The 21,603-nt window shown below is 40.1% G+C and overlaps 1 protein-coding gene across 2 annotated transcripts in view; it reads left to right on the top strand.

Annotated features, from left to right (window-relative positions):
- NTAN1 (N-terminal asparagine amidase) overlaps positions 1–21,603 on the top strand; it is a 50,294-nt gene that overhangs the window by 14,748 nt on the left and 13,943 nt on the right. For both annotated transcript variants that reach the window (XM_068244779.1, XM_068244778.1), the window contains exons 3-6: positions 762–827; positions 4,558–4,663; positions 9,595–9,668; positions 9,779–9,832. In XM_068244779.1, the coding sequence (XP_068100880.1) occupies positions 762–827; positions 4,558–4,663; positions 9,595–9,668; positions 9,779–9,832 (300 nt within the window). The remainder of the gene's footprint in view (positions 1–761; positions 828–4,557; positions 4,664–9,594; positions 9,669–9,778; positions 9,833–21,603) is intronic.

Below are 21,603 nucleotides of genomic sequence, written 5' to 3'. Positions count from 1 at the left end.
CGCTAATCGCCGAAGCACTAGCGCTTTTTAAAGCGCTAGCATTATTGAAACCGAATGGCAGTGATCTCACTGCCGCCATTGCCACCAATCGCAGACTTTCCATGATTAACGGCAATCGCAAAATGTGTTACCTGCAGAATTCGCCACGATTCTCAAGCGATTGCGGTACAGTCCTTAAACAAGTGATGCCACTTTGTAGTGTGCATAGGCTCTCAAAGGACACGTCCGACAAAAAAAAAAAAAAAAAAAGATCTACTTACCCGGGGCTTCATCCAGCACGATATGTCTCTCGCCGCTGCTATGGAGTCCCGGGATCTCCTCCATTGAGGGAGGTTAGAAAGACTGGGAAGGATTTCTCTGGAAAGAGCTGTCTCTTGGTGGTGAACGGACTGTGTTTGCATATGTCTGAGGCTAATATAATTATCTGGCAAATAAACATTTTATTCCAAGGACTGTATATAGGCTCATTAGCTTCAAACGCCTTCTGAAATGTGTATTCATGCTCTAGAGATGGGGTTGAGTGCCCTCTGACCTCACCATGGCTTGAGTCAGTATAGAATGTGGGGGTGGCACTCAGTGGGTCTTGCAGTCTGTGTTTTACATACTCTTTTTAATTAGGTAGTCCTGACAGATGGTATAGCTTCAGTTCACCAACAGTTGCAGCAATGCTAATTAGTATATTTCAGGGAAATGCTTACAGAATTGCTCATACTTGATACATATACTGTACACGTCTAAATAGAATTTCCGTTTCTTTTCAGGCTCCATATCGGTTCTGGGGTCAGAAGATGCTACAACATGTCATATTGTAGTGCTTAGGCATACAGGTAAGCAGCACTATAGCCAGGGACATCTTACTAAATGGGCAAGTATAGTATCCATTTACCCTTTCAAGCTTATTTGGCCCTGCATAAAGTGCTGCCCATAATTATTAATACCCTGGGCAAATTTTGACTTAGTTACTGTTATTCAACAAGCAAGTAACTTTTTGACGGGAAATGAGGTGAAAATAGGTGTCTCCCAAAAGATAATAAGACAATGTACAAGAGGCATTATTGGGGGGGGGGGGGGGGGGAATCTCAGCTTTTATTTACATTTGAGCAAAAAGTGTCCAGTCCTAAATTATTCATACTCTTCTAAAACTGTCACAGCCTGTGGAAAAATCCAAAATTCTATACCACTCCAATTAGTCCATCCTAATTACCCTTATTAATTGGGTACAGATGCTTTAATCAACTCAACAGGCGATAAACAGCAGCTCTCTGCAGTTGGTTTGTGGACAGTCATGGAGCAGACAAAGGAGCTCAGCGAGGACCTGCGGCTGCGCATTATGGCTGCTCTCAAGTCAGGAAAGGGCTACAAAGCCATTTTTTAATGTTTTCAAGTTCCAGTGGCTACAGTGAAAAGTATTATTAAAAAATGCAAGACGTTCCGCACTGTGGGAAATCTCAGAGGATGTGGTCTTAAGCCAAAAATGACACCTGTGCCGGCAAGGAGGATAGTGAGAGAGGTGCAAAAGAATCCAAGGATCACCACCAAGACTATCCTGGTAAATCTGGGCTCTGCTGGTGGCAATGTCTCAAGGCAGACAATCCAACGAACACTGCACACTGCTGGGTTCCACGGATGCAGACCAAGGAGGATGCCACATCTCCACATAAGGCACACAAAAATTTGCTTGGCCTTTGAAAATGCTCATCTGGACAAAGAAGAAGACTTCTGGTCTTCTGTGTTATGGTCAGATAAAACAAAAATTTAATTGTTTGGTCACAATGTTTCCTTCATTTGGCATAAAAAAGAGAAGCCTTTAACCCTAAGAACACCATCCCCACTGTCAAACATGGTGGATGGAACCTAATGCTTTAGGGGTGTTTTTTCAACCAATGGACCAGGGAACCTAATCACAGTAAACTGCACCATGAAAAAAGGGCAATACATGATTCTCAACATCAGGCAGTCTGCAGAGAAACTTAGCCTTGGGTACCAGTTGACATTTTAGCATGACAATGATCCAAAACACACTGCAAAGGTGGTGAAGAAATGGTTAGCAGACAACAACATTAACGTTTTGGAGTGGTCCAGCCAGAGTCCTGACTTTGACTGTGGAGGAAGCTAAAGATCAGGGTGATGGCAAGAAGACCCTTCAGCCTGAAAGATTTGGAGCTCATTGCTAAGGATGAATGGCCAAAAATACCTGTGGAGACATGCAAAAAGCTGGTCTGCAATTCAAAGCATTTGATTGCTATATTAAGGCTTTTCTATTGATTATTGAGAAGGGTATGAATAATTTTGGACTAGACACTTTTTGCTTTAACCACTTCAGCCTTCAGTCGTTTTCACTTTATGCATCCGGCCAATGTTCACCTCCCATTCACAAGCCTATAACTTTATCACTACTTATCACAATGAACTGATCTATATCTTGTTTTTTCCGCCACCAATTAGGCTTTTCTTGGGTGGTACATTTTGCTAAGAGCCACTTTACTGTAAATGCATTTTAACAGGAAGAATACGAAAAAAATGGAAAAAAATCATTATTTCTCAGTTTTCAGCCATTATAGTTTTAAAATAATACATGCCTCTATAATTAAAACTCACGTATTGTATTTGCCCATATGTCCCGGGTATTACACCATTAAAATGATGTCACTATCACAATGTATGGAGACAATATTTTATTTGGAAATAAAGGTGCATTTTTTCCGTTTTGCATCTATCGCTTTTTACAAGTTTAAAATAAAAAAAATATAGAAATATTTCATCTTTACATTGATATTTAAAAAGTTTAGACCCTTAGGTAAATATTTACATTTTTTTTTTTTTTTATATTAAACATTTTATGTGGGTATTTTAGGGAGGGTAGGATGTAAACAGTATTTTTATAAAGTAAATGTGTGTTGAGTTTTAATTTTTTCACTTTTAGTTGTAGTTTTACTTTTTGGCCACAAGATGGCGGCCATGAGTTTGTTTACATGATGTCACTCTAAGCGTAATGTACGCTTAGAGAGACGCAACAGCCAGAAAAAGCGAAGCTTCCGAGAGAAGCTGTCGCTTTTTTTGCGGGGGAGAGGAATCCGTGATCGGGCACCATAGCCCGATTCGCTGATTGTCTGGCTAACGAACCGCGGGCCGGGAGCGCACGCGCGCAATCAGCCGCGGGAGCACACATGGCCTCCTGGGCGTAGCTAGTACGTCCAGGAGGCCGAAGTAGTTAATGTAAATAAAAAAATGAGTAATTTTTTTTTTTCCACAATAATGCCTCTTGTACATTGTTTTATTATCTTTTGGGAGACACCTATGTCATTTCCCGTCAAAAAATATTGCTGGTTGAATAAAAGTAACTAAGTAAAAATTTGCCAGGGGGTATTAATAATGGGCAGAACTGTATATGACATGCTTGCAGCTGGAATGATTTGTTAACCAAATTTAAATTGTATTTCCCAGGGCTGGTCCTGAAATGCATGGGGTGTACACAGGCAGCTGATTACTTCTTAGTCATGGATGGAGGCTGGCTGTTTCAGCTGCTGGTATGGCCAGGGGCGGTTCTTCCATGAAGCAACTTGAATTACTTGCTTCAGAGGCAGCTCCACTTCCCAAATGTCCCCCCTCCTCGCACTCTCCCTCCCTAGATGGCGCTGCTTCACTCACCTGCTGTCAGTGCTCCAGAAATGGAATCTTTATCCGCATGTCCAGCATCCTGTATCCGTGGCTACAGTGCTGCCTCATGTAACCTGTTACGTGCCGCTGGGTCACATGAGGTGCCGCTGAAGTTGAAGAGGAAGCAGGACTTCACATATGGCTGGTGATCCCATTGCTAATCTGTTGAGTGGGTGAGTGATGCTGCATCGGTTCAGCACATACCTGGCATCCTGGGGATCTGATGCTGCTGAACAACAGGGAGGAGATGCTGTTTTGAAGGAAGCAGAAGGGAGGTGAGCTTAGTGCCAATGCCTGCAATGCACAGCCCGATGTGTCTCTCCTCTCCAGTCCGACTATGCACACACGTCGGGGGTGGGGGGGGGGGGAGAGAGATTGAGGAGCAGAGGCCCCCATCAATTTACATCTGTTACTTACATAGTCCTAAATGACCTGTATATTTGTGTAAAAGTGATTGTTATTAGCCGACATCTTCCATAGCTCTGTATACAACTATTGCACACATTTTGACAAGCATTGTTTCAGCTTACTTACTTTGATTTATTGAAGATAGCAGCCACCCAACAGTGCTATTAGCACAATGCCTATTAGTTGTGTCAGTTTGATTACTGCAGGTGATTACTCCAGAGCCACAATGCTATCTGCTCTTTGCAGCTTATTAACCTTGTAGGTAGTGGGGAGTTACTGGGCAGATGACTTTGGAAACACCAACATTTACTTCATTTAGGGGAAAAAATACTGTTTGAGATTACAGGCCCTTTTAGACATAACTAGTTGGAAATAGAGAGATTGTAAAATAATGTACATGTAAAATGGCTAGTATGACACTGGTATGCCTCAGAAGTGTGTTTTTTTTTTTTTAACTGAAGTGGAATATCGCTTAACTGTTGTGCCCTGTAGGGAGTGGTGCCACTTGTTTAGCACACTGCGATGGGTCTGATACAGAAAAAGAAGTGGCCGATATCATAGAAGCAGTAAAGTCTTTATCAAAGACCACAGAGGGAAGGTAAGTCTCAGTATGGTACAAGATATTACTAGCTGTAATATGCCTGATCTCTAAGTGGCCTCTGTAGACCCGCTTACTTCTCGGACGAGAAGGCCTCGAACGGCCGCCAGTTTTTCGGAGGATTTAACTACTTTAGTACCAAAGGCTCTGCTGCCTTTAAGGAACAGAAATTTTCAGTTTCTCGCTTCCTGATCACTGTACAAAGATCAGCTGTCTTTAGATGACAGAGTTGTTTGCCAGCGGGAACACACAATTGCGACCCATGCACTGGAGCCGCCAGTGTAATATCTACGCCGCCTTAAGCTTAGGCAGCCACAGGTGTGGCATAGTTTTACCCTGCAATGCTTCTGAAGCAGTTAAGGTTTGTACACAATTTAAATGAAGCTTGGCTACGGCAGCCTCTAAGGACCATTTTAGGTGAGAATAGAGTGTGTGTATGGCAGCCCCGATACATCAGAGTGATGATGTCACGATGATGTCGCCTGATTGCAGCTCAACATTGTTCTCTCCCTTGCACTGCACACTCTCCCTCTACCGCCCTCCATAGTGACAAAGTGTTGCTAGCCTGTAAGCTAGCGACATGTCTGTACAGCCCCCAACTAAGTAGACAATTGGCTAAAGCTGGGTACATCATTTAGATCAAACAGTATTTTAGGCTGTGCATGCACATCCCCTGCTGTGGAAAAAAATGAGGTAGCTTATGTCGGGCACAGAGAATGAACTCCTATTGCATATACAGATAATCCTATTGTACTTGATGCTGTTATGCAGATGAATTGTTTTTCCTGCAGGCATTCTAAGGCCTCATTCACACTGGAGTGTTTTACTAGCGAATTCAGCAGCTCTTCATTCTTCATTCAGGCAATTGCTAGCATTTTGGCAGTGTTCACACTTAGCAATCACCAGTGATTTGCTGAAATCATAAAAACACTGCATGTAGCAATTGTTTTTGCGATTTTGGATTGAATGTGTTTCAGTGATATAGAATTGCAAAGCATGATCACTCCCAAATTGCTTTTCTGTACAGGGAACATTCTCTGGAAAATAGCTTTGCAAAACGCTAGTAATTTTGATAGCGTTTTGCGATTCCCGGTGTGAAGGGGGCCTAAAGCCTTGTAGAGATATGAGAACTGTCGCCTGTTGGAACTCAGTCCCTTGGGTGAGAGTTTGAAGACAAGGCTGTACAGGGGCAACAATGGCATATGGGCTAGCTACTTGTTCTGTTGCTATGGCGGAGGGGGGGCTTCCTAAGCTGATTGGAGGGAAGGGACGCAGGCAGGGAGCGGCTCTATAGAGGAGGCGGGGGAGCAGGGGTAAATGACAGCCTGGATGTAAACAGCCGGCTAGCGACAAGCTGCATGTCGCTAGCACAGTGTTTATTTTCTGGGGGACAGCAGAGGGCAGAGGGGGCACAGTATAGTAGCAGAGGCTGGTCATTGTATGCAGAACCAGCCTCTGTGTCCTAATAGCATTCTTAAAACCCACCTTGGGTTCTCTTTAAGTGATGAGGATGCATGGCTGTACTTGGCATGCTATTAGAAGGAATCCAGTTGGCTGTTTTGAGGCATCAGTGAACCACAAGTCCAACAATAACTCTGCTTCACTATTATAAGCATATGCTTTCGTAAGGATTGAATTATTTTTGAATCTTTACATATTTACTGGGGTCGCCCAGTCTAGTATGGACACAAGATAGGCAGCATAGCTGTGGGTGACCATTGTTTCTGGGAAACTCTATGCCATGACAAGGGGAAGGTTTTTTTATGAGGGTGGTCTATGGGGTGGCTTGTGGGGAGTAAAAATGTGTGGTTGTATTGACAGACAATCTCATATTAATGCAGAGAAATTAAATTAAACAAAATAAATGTTTTTAAAATGTTTTGCAGATTATTTGAGTGAATTTCAAGATTTTATGATTATAAGCAGAGTTCTTCTTTAACCAGAACTAGATTGTTGGTTAGAGTAATCCTTAGTGTCATTTTCTGCATTAAGCTGTTTGTTCCCTGTACAAGGTTATGTTTATATTAAGATAGCGCTGGAGAAATGTTCTGATTTTACTTCTGGCCGTAATTCCTGCTTAAGCAAGGCTTGCCCATCAGAGACGAGCACAGCAGAAACTAAGCCTGCTATACGCTGATATATTAATCATGTACTGTATAGAGACCATGTATAGTGATCATAGTTATTAATGAGTTGATCAATGATAGACTTATAATAAGGTAAATAAGTTTGCTTTCCATATAATTTAACATGCATTAAAATAGATGGCTGTTCGTTGTGAATACAAAACCAGAACAATAAGCCATGTGTTCAAGACAGAAAATCCTGTTAATTTAATGATGTACCAGAGAACATCCCATATGTTTAGAACATAAGATAAGCTTGAACATATGCATATATCTTGGCGTCCATCAGATCCAGAAAGATGACATAAGAACACCACTTGGGTCACCACTTGGCTCATAAGATCTAATTAAAATGTTATTGATGTAAATTTGATTAGAAAAGACATAGATTGCTTACGTTAATAAGCCAAGTAGCGTCATATATGTACGCACCTCCTCAGATAACCCGATAGTTTAAAATGTCACAAAATGTCAGAATGTACCAGTTAAAAATAAGTTAGAATTTTGTGCGTCACCATAAAATCCCCTAACAGACACCATCTTAGAAACTTTACAATAAAAAGCCCTGGCAGGCTGGTATATTTTATCATTGAGCCTGAAACTCTACTGAGGTCGACTGAGGCCTAGAGACTCTACCTTCCACTGTGATTCTAGAACCCAAGAGAGGTAATATGCATTATTCTTGGTGAATTTATTGACAATAGCTTAGATAGACGCTGAAGAATTGTCATTTCAAACTTCAGCAGTTTTAAGTTTTTTTTAGATACATTTTTTATGCTATACTTCATATACAATCAGTATGCATTACTATTTAAATGCAATTGCAAGCTTACGGACAACTACCCAGCTTTGCTTGATGAAGATATATCTACTTAAAGAGAGTCTGAAGCGAGAATAAATCTCGCTTCAGAGCTCATATTCAGCAGGGGCATGTGTGCCCCTGCTAAACCGCCGCTATCGCGCCGCACAACGGGGGTCCCTTACCCCCAAATCCCCTCCGTCCTCGCCGGGGATCTCTTCCGCATAGAGGCAGGGCTAACCGCTGCAGCCCTGCCTCACGCGCGTCTGTCAGCGCGTATCTCCGCCTCTCCCCCGCCCCTCTCAGTCTTCCTTCACTGAGAGGGGCGGGGGAGAGGCGGCGATGCGCCGCTGATAGACGGCGCTGAGAGGCAGGGCTGCAGCCGTTAGCCCTGCCTCAACAGCAGCAAAATCTACGACCAAGTTGGTCGTTGATTTTGCAGGGGGGGATTTAGGGGGGTAAGGGACCCCTGTTTAGCCGCGCGATAGCGGCGTTTTATCAGGAGCACACATGCCCTTGCTGAATATAAGCACTGAAGCGAGATTTATTCTCACTTCAGTGTCTCTTTAAAGTTCTTTATACAAGAATAGAACTCTATATACCATTTTTAAGGATAAAGCTATATTTGTGTATACCATACACTGTGCAATACTATAACTAGGTCAAAAAATAACTCTTACTGTTATAAAAACTTCCCAGGTCTAAGACCTTACATTGACATATACACAAGCAAGAATGGGAAGGAAAACTTAAGTCCACTGGAATATTATAAAATTATCAAAATATTTATTTATTTATAAATCCTTAATAAAAGGTTAAAATGTAACCTTAGCACAAACACATGGTGAAAGATACATCGATCTAATGTCCACTGTTTTGGCCAACCGGACCCAAGTTGGTAAGTATCTATGACTCGTCAGTCAATTAGATGATATAATAACAGCTGTTTAAGAAAAACACTATAATATACATCTACAATCTTCTATAGCCTTAAGAAAGTTCCAGTATTCAATCCAATGTTGGTACTCCACTCTTGTAATTGCTAGAATATATTGCAAGATTTTATAAAACACAACAGAAGGGGATATTGTACTCCACTAAGATTTCTCCTTGTGTGGCGGACACCTGAAAAATGGTTAGTCAGTCGAACAAAAGAGTCCGCCAGGATGCAATCCTTATGCAGATTTGACTGTATGAACTTGTTATTGCTGGAATTGTTCCTCTGCAATGGTCAATCAAACATAGTCCGCCAGGATAGATCCTTCTGTTGTGTTTTATAAAATCTAGCCAATGGACTTTCATTTTACCTTGGTTAATGCAAAGTATTGACTTTGTGTCAAAACGCCAAAAGTCAGCTCTGGTGTGAAAGAGGCCTTACCGTGAAGTGTGCACAAAGTAAGAGGATTATATTAAGGGCTAGTTCACACTGCGTTTTTTTCTTTTTAGATTTTCGCTGTGACTATGTATTATAATTTAAGTTTTCGCACTTCGGTGTTGTAATTTGTAGAAAATGGCCATAGTGCTGCATGCATTTTTTTTTTTCTGTGATTGTGCTTGAAGGAGTGCTGCAAAATAACACATTCCTTCAAACCTCGGTTGATAGAACTAGGGGCATTCTTTTATTCAGCATATTCTACAGTTCTTCTATAAAGGGAACCTAAACTGAGAAGGATATGGATTTTTCCTTTTTAAAATAATACCAGTTGCCCGACTCCCCTGCTGATCCTGTGTCTCTAATACTTTTAACCACAGTCCCTCAACAAGCATGCAGATCGGGTGCTGTGACTGAAGTCAGACTGGATTAGCTGCATGCTTGTTTCAGGTCTGTGATTCAGCTTATACTGCAGCCAAAGAGATCAGCAGGACTGCCAAGCAAATGGTATGGTTTAAAAGGAAACCTCCATATCCCTCTCTGTTTAGGTTCCCTTTAAGGGCAGGCCAAGTACATAAATACATCTGTGTGTGAGAGACCTCTCCTAGTTCTAATCATGTGGCTTTCATATCAGGTTAGAGTTACATCTTGTTGGAGGCTTCATTGATGAGCGCCGATTGTCTCAGCAACTTTCCCGCCAGCTCCTCAGTAAGTGACCTGGTCACAGGTAACATGCCGTCAGTCTCTATGTTGTCTGTTTGTGTATTTTGCAGCATTTTTGTAGTATTCTCTCTGAACGCATATACTTTATATTACAGAGACATTTGACAGTCACTCTGAAGACATACATCTAGTTACATTCTGTGTCACAGGTATGTGTTGGAGTTTGTAGCATTCTTCAAATTGCTGCCTATGAAGTGGTTGGTTATGTTCCTTATTTTTCATGCATAATGGTTTATTTGAATGTTTTTTCCAAATGTAGTTTTTATTTTGGAGCTTAAAGTGCAACTAAACTTAGAACGTCCTCTCTGCTATAAAAAAAATAGCCATAACATGATAATCTTTATGGAGAACAAATTTCTAAATTACAGTCAATAAAAATCCTAAAAAAACAAACCCTGAAGTTTTAACTTGGTTTCACTTTGAGGGAGCAAAGAGAAAGCAGAAAGAGTTAAGCTCAGTGTTTACTGTGCCAGGAATGCCACTGCAGCAGTGTTCCTGTAGTTTATACACAGCTGCTGAAAATAACTATTTGGATACGTTGATCTGGCTAAACAAACACAGAGAAGTGCATTTCTTCAGAAACTATATTGTGTGATGTGCAAGAGTGTGGTTCCTCTTTAAAGATGTATCCATTTGAAATGGGAAAGAGAATTGGACAACTTAGTAAAAACAATAATTGGAACAAAATATATAAGAATATCTGGATCCCTAGATCTCCAGCATACCAACTTTTGCAGTATAATATTGTTTTGAGATAGTACCTAACTCCAGGGGAACATGGAGAGGGAAGAATGCTACAGATAATACCTTCTGGCGTTGTAGAGACCTGACTAACCATTTCACTCATGCTTGGTGGTCTTGTCCATCAATACAGAAACTTTGGCTAGAAGTACAAGACTTCATTTGTTTGAACTTTGGAATATATTACAGGTTCTGCCAGGTTAGTGCCTTGTTTGGGACTGGTTTCACTTTATCTAATGCAACTCATGTCAAGCTTTGCAGTGGAAAAACCCTGCCTCCCAAAATTTCTAAGAGGATGTGCAGAATGGAGTCCTTTCTGGAGTGTGAAGCCAGGTCTAATAATGTAGCGCCTAGGGCCTTTATTGACCACAGCCTATGTCAGCTTTATGGTGGGAGGTTAGACAGTTACATTGGGTCCTTTCTTTGTTGTTTGTTTATGTTCTGTATATTTTGTTTTGTTACTTTGTGTTTTTGGGAAGGGTGGGGTGGCTGGCTGTAGGACAAGGGGGGATGGAGCAAAAGCGGAGAAGGGAAGAGTGAAGAAGATAAAGAGGAAAGAGAAAAAAAAATAAAGGAACGTGCAAACTGTTTCCTAATGCCAAGAGCTTGTTGACATTTGAGTTTCTTTGTAGCGACAAAGCTTAATCTATGCTGCTGAAATAATATGATGATATGCTGCTGCTTAATCTATGCTGTTTCCTGGGGGGAAAATACATTTAAGGTGGCAATACATCAGGCGACTTGGCAGCTGATCAACCATCCGATTTGATTATTATAATCGGAATCAGATGAAAATCTGTGCCACCAAGTGCATGCCCAATTGCCAGTGTGAACAATTTCGGGCCAAAATTGGTGACATGAATCAGTTTGATTGGTCGCATTAATCGGTCGGCATGCTGCAGGATGTAGGGCCGACTTGCTCAATTGGGTGTGCAGCGGTAACGGTGAGCAAAAGGGGACGAGCGACAAGCGTTGTTTTTGTTTTTTACCATGATTTATGAAACCATTATTGTGCCACCAGTAGTGTGGAAAAACACTTTCATCTTTCCAACAGGTAGAAGGGTTAATGGTTTATTTCACAGTTAGGTGCAGAACAGTGGCGTAGCTACAAACCTCTGGGCCCCGATGCGGAATCTGGATGTGGGCCCCCCCCCCCCCCCCCCCACGGCAACAACAGCCCCCCTCCCCCGGCAACACCCGACGCACACACATATCCGAATCCCTATAGCCAGCTATAGGTCCCCCCAGTATAGGTAGCCAGGCATAGGTACGCCAGTATAGTTGCCCCCGGTATAGGTTAGCCAGGTAGGTGCCTCCAGCATAGGTAGCCAGTATAGTTGCCCCCAGTATAGGTTAGATAGGCAGGCGCCGCCAGTACAGGTTAGCTAGGTGGGTGCCTCTAATATAGGTAGCCAGAATAGTTGCCCCCAGCATAGGTTAGATAGGTAGGTGCCCCCAGTATAGGTTAGTTAGGTAGGTGCCTCCAATATAGGTAGCCAGTATAGTTGCCACCTGTATAGGCTAGCTAGGTGCCCTGAATACAGGTTAGACAATTAAGTGCCCCCAGGTTAGATAGGTAGGTGCCCCCCAGTATAGGTTAGATTAGGTAGCTGCCCCCCAGTATAGGTTAGATGAGGTAGGTGCCCCCCAGGATAGGTTAGGTAGCTGCCCCCCAGGATAGATTAGGTAGCTTTCCCCCAGGATAGGTTAGGTAGGTAGCTGGACCCCCAGGATAGGTTAGGTAGGTAGCTGGCCCCCCCAGGATAGGTTAGGTAGGTAGCTGGCCCCCCAGGGTAGGTTAAGTAGGTAGCTGCCCCCCCAGGATAGGTTAGGTAGCTGCCCCCCAGGATAGGTTAGGTAGCTGCCCCCCCAGGATAGCTTAGGTAGGTAGCTGCCCCCCAGGATAGATTAGGTAGGTAGCTGGCCCCCCAGGATGGGTTAGGTAGGTAGCTGGCCCCCCAGGATAGGTTAGGTAGGTAGCTGGCCCCCCAGGATAGGTTAGGTAGGTAGCTGGCCCCCCAGGATAGGTTAGGTAGGTAGCTGGCCCCCAGGATAGGTTAGAGTAGGTAGCTGCCCCCCCGGATAGGTTAGAGTAGGTAGCTGCCCCCCAGGATAGGTTAGGTAGGTAGCTGGCCCCCCAGGATAGGTTAGGTAGGTAGCTGGCCCCCCAGGATAGGTTAGGTAGGTAGCTGGCCCCCCAGGATAGGTTAGGTAGGTAGCTGGCCCCCCAGGATAGGTTAGGTAGGTAGCTGGCCCCCCAGGATAGGTTAGGTAGGTAGCTGGCCCCCCAGGATAGGTTAGGTAGGTAGCTGGCCCCCCAGGATAGGTTAGGTAGGTAGCTGGCCCCCCAGGATAGGTTAGAGTAGGTAGCTGCCCCCCCGGATAGGCACGGAAGCGCTGTAGGCGGAACTCACCTCCGTCCCTGCGCCGCTGGTCTCCTCCCGCTCTGTATAGATGTTGTTACACACTGCTTCCTGTTTAGCCGGAAGCAGTGTGTAACAGCAGATCTATGCAGAGCGGGAGGAGACCAGCGGCGCTTGGAACGCAGGCAGGTGAGTTCTGCCTACAGCGCTTCCGTGCGCTGCGCACTCTGCATCTGAGGGGGAGGGGGGGGCCCGGGGAGAGGTCGGACTGCCCTCCCCACGGCTGCAGCTCCCCCCTCCCAATAACGCAGGCAGGGATCCCATCTCCGAGTCCAAACGGACATGGGCCCCTGTCAGAATCTCATATTAATGCAGAGAACTGATCATCCCTCTTGCCCAAATCGTATACAAATGTTAAATGGTTTGCAAATAAATTGAGTGAATTTCAAGACTCGTGAGTATGAGCAGAAATCAGAATTAGATAGTGTAAGCTACAGTGTTATTATTGGAAGTGAGCTGTTTATTCCTACAAGGTTAAAAGTGAGATAGTATTGAAGAAATGTTCACGTTATGTAGTATTGTTGTGTTAGTAAATTTAACCGTCTAAGGTCAAGATATACACTGCTTAAGCTAAGCCTATTTTATACGCAAGATGTTAATCACATAGTTTTCACACATATCTAATATGCTGATCACTAATATACACTTTATTTCAGATTGTATAAAAACAGTTAGGCCATAAGCCTTGTGTTGGCCATTACCACTTATAACCATAGGGGGCATCTCTTGTGCCTGCTACTAACACTTATTAACCACAAGGGGCCTCTATAGAACTCGATCTAAAAATAAAAATGAAATCATACCTGTATTTATAGAGATGTTATAAACAATTAAGTCATAGTTTGGAAAGTCCCTTATATCATTTCTTGGGAGAAATTCTCTATAAAAAGAGAGTTTTCAGGCTGTATATTTATTCATTGCCTGATGCCCTAGCTGATTGAAACATCCTAGGCCGACGTTTATCCTTCTCACAGACGTGATTCTGAAACCCAAGAGAGGTAATATGCAATTATTCTTGGTGATTTCTTTGACAATTAGTCTATAGTTAAAGACTTGTCTTTTTAAACTTCAGCAGTTTTTTGAGTTTTAGATAACTTTTTTCTATGCTATAAGTTTTACTATTCAAACGCAATTGCAAGCTTAGAAGCAATTAACAAGCTTTGATGGATTAAGATATATCTACTTAAGTTCTTCATATAAGAATAGAACTTCATATAATCATTTTTAAGGATAAAGCTATATTGTGTGTAACATACACTGTTCAATCTCGAGACAACAATTATCGATGAAGGATAAAAGCTACAGCAGAATATTTGCTATATTGAAATGGACTGGTTTAACTAAAGGAACGTTGAAAATGTATTTTTGGATGAAAATGTATTTTTTGAATGATTGACAACAACTGGAGAGATGTATATTCCTGTACATAAATGCTTTATCAATTTTTTAATAACAAGATAATTTTATAAAATTCAACAGCTGAGTGTTGCGTATTTCTTTCAGAGGTAAAACTGTTAACCTATAAATATTCTGTTTATAGTGAGCACGCACCCACTTCTGTCTAATTTTGGTTATGACGCTTTAAAGGCTGGTCCTTTACTGAGTTGGTAATCATTTTAAGCAGATATCGATCAGATATTTGACAGATGGCACCCCAGATGTGTTAACAGTTACCCTGGAATTACACATTCACGTGATGGAAGCATAGATCATTGTGAATTTTACCCGGGAAATAAGCTAGCAAACTTTTTTATATATATATGGTCAGAAATGTAAACTGCAGCCATAATCTGAAGCAAAGAAGGAAGAATTCTTATGCTTTTTAATCTCAGAGAGGAGATTTTTTTTACAAGCACACTCATGCTACGGTCTATAGACTACTTTAATAAATAACGGGTGAAGTTATTTTTATCTGAGAAGAAAAGAGCTACATACACATCCCCATATATCTCTGACGAGAGATTAAAACAGGATGAATCTAGCAGCTTTCTTTCAAAATTCAACATGCCGTTGAGATCTCACAAATACAAAGGAAATATTAGAGAAATACGGACAATGTTTATAGTTCACAGCTGCACTATGCGACACTAAAAGAAGATTGTGCGCAATAGAGGATTCTAGTAACAGTAACATGCCGTATCCCTCAAGAAGAGGAGAAACAGTTTTGCTTGGTTTTCTTTTATAAGATATTTTTATGAGAAATACAGTACTTTATAACAAACAAGTTAACATATAATGCAATGACTCTAAGTACAAGCTTGAATGCAGCGGACTTCATAACTAGATTGTTATTCATTTTTTTTTACTTTGTCTCTACTGTGTGAGAGACCACGTATTATCAGAAAGGTTTACGAAGACAAAACAAAATCTCTGAGAAACTCACAGCTCGAAGGAGACAACAAGTGTTACAGATATTTTTCAGCTGAAAGTTGGAAAAAAAAAAAAAAGATGCAATCCTACATGACTTTTCACCAAGCTATTAGAATGTATGAAGTTCATTTCATCGTCATAATAAGAAGTTAAATTTCAACGCCAGATGAAAATGCTCCGTGTTTAAGAATCTACCAAAGAAAAAAACAGAAAAAAAAAAACCGGAGCACGCTACACAAGAAATCAGAAGACACTCAGAACAGTGAGAACTGCAGCAGCTGACAAACAAAAGTCTCATACACAGTTTGCTTCCCCGCCTTTATAGTAAAAAACAGCAAATGAACATTCTAGCGATTTTTTTTTTCTTTGTTTTTTCACAAGTTTTTATAAATACAAATATAAGGAACAGTTTATGTCATAGAAAGATAGAAAGATAGAACAAGGTGCAATCATGAAGATTGAGGTTTTTTATTTTATTTTATTTATTTTTCATTATTTATTTATTTTTATTAAAAAAAAAAAAAAGCCAAAGTTTTGTACAACCACTCACGAAGACTCAGATATAGGGCTGAGATAGTTAGGTATCACACACAGAGATTAAAGTATAAAAAGGAGATTTTTTTATTTTATGTAGTTTCTACCCTCAAAGGGGGGAATTCTATATATTTTGAGGCTAGAATTGTACAGAGAAGCATTAAGGCATCCTACACATCAGTAAAGAGACTGTCATTTTTGAAGAATGGAAAAGGTTGCTATTGCTACCAGGATTTAGAAGTCTCACAAGATAATTTATTTTATCTGGCCCACCAAGACTTCAAACAAGCATCCCATGTAGGCCTGAAGAACTTGCTAAGACAAGCGAAGACAGCTACATGCAAGAAGACTGAGCAAGATGTCAACATGAAGAAAGCCACTGAATGAGGCTAAGCTAGAAGATCTGATTTGGAACAGCTGAAGATCAATACAATTGGGTGGAGTGACCAAAAGAAGTTTGAGGCCTGAAAAGGACTTTGTACTTTTTTGAAAAAAAACTCTGACCAATGGTTTGAAAAACTGGCTGACAACAGATCAAGAAAGCACTAAGAGGAGTAGGCCACTTGGGAGACAAGAACCGAACATAGAAAGAAGAGTAAGGGCATTAAGATAAAGTAAATTATCAGGTGAGTGAACAAACTGAAAATATTAGAAGAAGAAGATGGTGATTGACTTTACAGATAAAAGCAGTCAAATTAGAAGATGATGAGAAGATTTGAGATGGAGATTTGAAGAAATGGAGATGGTGACACTACATTAAGATCTTGAAGAAGATTATCCTGTGATGAAAGACGATAGCCTACATAATATCTTGAAAAGATGACTGAAACATAGATGAATGTTTTTATTTTTGATTCCATACATAAAGAAGTCTATGAAGACAGGGAACTTTCTACCTGTGCGGTGATACAAGGACATGCTCTAGCTAAAAGAAGCAGATACCAAGAGACAGAAGAGAGATTTCTACAGTTGAAACAGGAAGATGACTGTTAGAATACAGACATACAGCAACCAAGCTAGTTCTGCAGACATCTGCACTGCAACATATGTTCAGTGTGAAAAGCAGCAAAGGCCTAGTGTGAAAATTGAAGCCTAAATGGACAATAATCTATTAAAGATACACAAAGGAGAAAAAGTGAAGTACACTGAAGCACTGGAAGAATTGTGTTCAGATAATCTACTGATAAAGAGTGTAATGAAGATAAAAGGACATTATTTTTCTGTTCATATAACTTATAAAAAACAAGATAAAAGTCAAGCTAAGAAAAGCCATGACATATGAACACACATATGAAGACATAAGTGATGTGCTATTTTTGAGGCACTATTTGAAGCATGTAATTTTTTCTACAGAAGGAAAAGAAAATAATATTTTGATTTTTACAGATGAACTACGATAAAGCTTAAAAAGACACCAGCAAGGAAAGATTGAACTTTCTGCTATAACTTGACCAAACAAGTAAAAATACAACTTGCACCTAGTAACATCAAAAATAACATATTTTTGTTTCAGAATCACATGTGAGAAGGTAGTTATTTTATGCTGAAGGTCACCAAGAATATTGCATATTATATATGTTTTGCCTCTCTTTACTTTTTCATATTTTTAAGGTGCTGAAACTGACAACCTACTCTACAATCCATAAAGATGCCACTAATATGGTGTTTGTTGTGTTTGCCGCTACTACTGCATACTGAAGCGGAACGGCATAATCTACAAGGAAAACTTCAAAATAAATTGATACTGATGCATCAACAATATGCCCAGCGCTTGAACAAGAGCGACTGTTGGATCTGTTCACATACTCCACTATCCGCAAAAATCATGCCTTACCTAGCAATTCCAGTACCACTAGAAGAATTGGTAAATACTACACATGCAAGTTATGGGACATTTACTACTGAAAAATTCAATTACTCCATACATGGACTACAACTGACAACATGGATGTATGCACCCTGGTGGACAATCGAAAGAGAAAATCCTGTTCAATTAAACAAAGGACAGTCATACATATGCTTGAACCCTAAAAATTGCAAAAATATCTCTACTGATTCCCTACATCATTTGGGAGATACTCCAAAAGGAACACTTTTAAACCTACACTGTAACTGGGATAAAGGACTTACTTACAAGTTGACTGAAAAAGGAAAACAATATGAAAATCTCTTTGCAAATAAAACTTGGAGAGAACCACTGTTCACTTATGCATTTCAAGGAAGCATCTTGGGACAAATCAAACTGCCATATAACTGGTTCTGGGCTTGTGGAAATACAGCGTACAAGTTATTACCTATAGGTGGAAAAGGAAGGTGTACAATCATTAAAATAGCACCCGCCACTTGGTTTGTCGAAAAAGACCAGATAAGCATTGAGCAAATTTCCAATCATCATATGTACAAGAGAAGTGCTGATGGAACTAAGAAAGGAAGACTCCTTCAAGTACCATGGTATGCAAAAGTTGGTGTGTTTACTGGACTGATTGGAACAGGAGGACTAACTTTAATAAACTCGCAAAATATAGAATTGCTTGCTGGACTATTTGATAATGTTACAGATGAAATATTTCAGACTATTGGAATAGTGAACGAAGAGTTAAAATGGCATACTAAAATGTTGGCTCAACATACTCTAGTGTTAGACTTTGTAACTGCAGCACAAGGAGGAACATGTGCAATTGTAGGAGCAGCTTGTTGCAACTACATACATCAAAACTATAGTGAAATAATAGAAGGCCACTTGAAACATATGGAAGAAGTGAAAGCCGCCTTCAGAAAGAGAAATTCAGAGATGGTATCATTGGAGTTTCTCAACCCAGTTAACTGGTTTTCCGGATGGATTGGAAACATGCTAAATACAATTCTTTGCATTATCATCGTTGGAATCGCCATATATATAGGCATTCGTTTGTTTTTCTGCTGCATCAATAAGATGACCACTACCTCTAATACCCCAGAATAAGAATGGAGAAGAGTGCCATTTAAGTCAAGAATAAGCTGAATATTATGAGAGACATTCAGACAAATGTTCTAGCAGACATATCAGAAAGAGATAGCCCTGCTAGCTAGTTGAAGAAATTGTTCATGAAAAGTGACTATGTTCTTATCAAACTAATTGATACTAAACTATTCCATTATTTTCATCATTGGAGGAAAAAAAAACATCCATATAACATACCAAAATTCACATACAAAGATGTTCACAGACTACATCATAACTTTCAAAATACTTTAAAATCTGTGGTAAAGATATTGATCAATTCAAGAGAAAGAATTACTCCATAATGCTGGAAAGATGAAACATGAAGTGGAGAAGCACCTTCAACAATGTGATGTTAGTAAATGTGGTTCATGAAGAACATATTTGAAAACGGCTTATTACAACTGGATACATTGCAAATTGCATTTCCAAGAACTTTTCAATGTCTAAGCTCTCAATATGATATCTACATCAAATGTAAGATAACATCACAACATGGGATTCTGCTGCTAAGGAACTACACACACTTTGTTCTGCTACATACCATTTGTGAAAGAAACTTTGTGGTATAAGAAAGGTGTAATTAACTGTATTAATGCATAATACTAACCAACTAACTAATTAACCTGTTGTAAGCTAACAGTAAAATGTTGAATGCATTGTGCTCTAAAAGCATTCAGGAGTCACATCCCATCACATCAATGGTATAATTCCTGTTTATACATTTTGAACTTTAAGTTTCACCACATGTCTTAAAATGGGAAACAATTACACTGTAGAAACCCCTGATAATAAGCTGCATCTGATATTTAATGAACCTAATGTTCCACCAATTACTTATAATGCTACAAAGCTACCTGTCTGTACAGAAGAGGTTTGGAGATCTGGACCGATCAATCCTCTATCATCAGATGATGAAGGTTCCGATACACCTGGATTAGTGAATGGATATCATGGTCCATCCACCCCTTCCACTGACGATGATCTTAGTCCGACAGTACAAGGAGACTATCCAAGTCAGTCACAGCAACCTCTGTGATAACAAGATAATCATCATGCTCCAAAAGAAGCAATCCAGGAGCCACATGAAAAGCATAATTGCTGTCAACGCTTTGCTACTATGAAAGTTTGCACCTGATCTTAAATGGGAACATACTGACTGTGAACTTTTCTTACACATGTACACAAGCTACCACTGTGATGAAAACTTCAAATTCAAGGATGTCATCAAAAAGACTATAGACTATCTGGACCAGTAAAAATGTGTCTAAACGGAGAAGATATTAATCAAGGACTGAGACTTTGATTATGCCACAAAAAAGTGCCACTTAAAGAGCAAAGATTTGCCTGAGAAGAATTTGCACCACTGTGGAATTAGACTTTATACTAAGAGTTAACTACTACCAAAACAAGCAAGATTCTATCATCTCTCTGCATCCGGGGGTGTCAGAATCTCATATTAATGCAGAGAACTGATCATCCCTCTTGCCCAAATCGTATACAAATGTTAAATGGTTTGCAAATAAATTGAGTGAATTTCAAGACTCGTGAGTATGAGCAGAAATCAGAATTAGATAGTGTAAGCTACAGTGTTATTATTGGAAGTGAGCTGTTTATTCCTACAAGGTTAAAAGTGAGATAGTATTGAAGAAATGTTCACGTTATGTAGTATTGTTGTGTTAGTAAATTTAACCGTCTAAGGTCAAGATATACACTGCTTAAGCTAAGCCTATTTTATACGCAAGATGTTAATCACATAGTTTTCACACATATCTAATATGCTGATCACTAATATACACTTTATTTCAGATTGTATAAAAACAGTTAGGCCATAAGCCTTGTGTTGGCCATTACCACTTATAACCATAGGGGGCATCTCTTGTGCCTGCTACTAACACTTATTAACCACAAGGGGCCTCTATAGAACTCGATCTAAAAATAAAAATGAAATCATACCTGTATTTATAGAGATGTTATAAACAATTAAGTCATAGTTTGGAAAGTCCCTTATATCATTTCTTGGGAGAAATTCTCTATAAAAAGAGAGTTTTCAGGCTGTATATTTATTCATTGCCTGATGCCCTAGCTGATTGAAACATCCTAGGCCGACGTTTATCCTTCTCACAGACGTGATTCTGAAACCCAAGAGAGGTAATATGCAATTATTCTTGGTGATTTCTTTGACAATTAGTCTATAGTTAAAGACTTGTCTTTTTAAACTTCAGCAGTTTTTTGAGTTTTAGATAACTTTTTTCTATGCTATAAGTTTTACTATTCAAACGCAATTGCAAGCTTAGAAGCAATTAACAAGCTTTGATGGATTAAGATATATCTACTTAAGTTCTTCATATAAGAATAGAACTTCATATAATCATTTTTAAGGATAAAGCTATATTGTGTGTAACATACACTGTTCAATCTCGAGACAACAATTATCGATGAAGGATAAAAGCTACAGCAGAATATTTGCTATATTGAAATGGACTGGTTTAACTAAAGGAACGTTGAAAATGTATTTTTGGATGAAAATGTATTTTTTGAATGATTGACAACAACTGGAGAGATGTATATTCCTGTACATAAATGCTTTATCAATTTTTTAATAACAAGATAATTTTATAAAATTCAACAGCTGAGTGTTGCGTATTTCTTTCAGAGGTAAAACTGTTAACCTATAAATATTCTGTTTATAGTGAGCACGCACCCACTTCTGTCTAATTTTGGTTATGACGCTTTAAAGGCTGGTCCTTTACTGAGTTGGTAATCATTTTAAGCAGATATCGATCAGATATTTGACACCCCCCGGGCCCCTCCCCCGCCTCTTCAGGAGCCGGGCCCGGTCGCCGAGGCGACCGTTGCGACCACAGGCCCT

Source organism: Hyperolius riggenbachi, chromosome 7, assembly GCF_040937935.1.
Source record: "Hyperolius riggenbachi isolate aHypRig1 chromosome 7, aHypRig1.pri, whole genome shotgun sequence".
NCBI classification, from domain to species: Eukaryota; Metazoa; Chordata; class Amphibia; order Anura; family Hyperoliidae; genus Hyperolius; species Hyperolius riggenbachi.
Note: the sequence above shows the minus strand (reverse complement) of the source record. Positions and strands in the feature narration are given on the sequence as shown.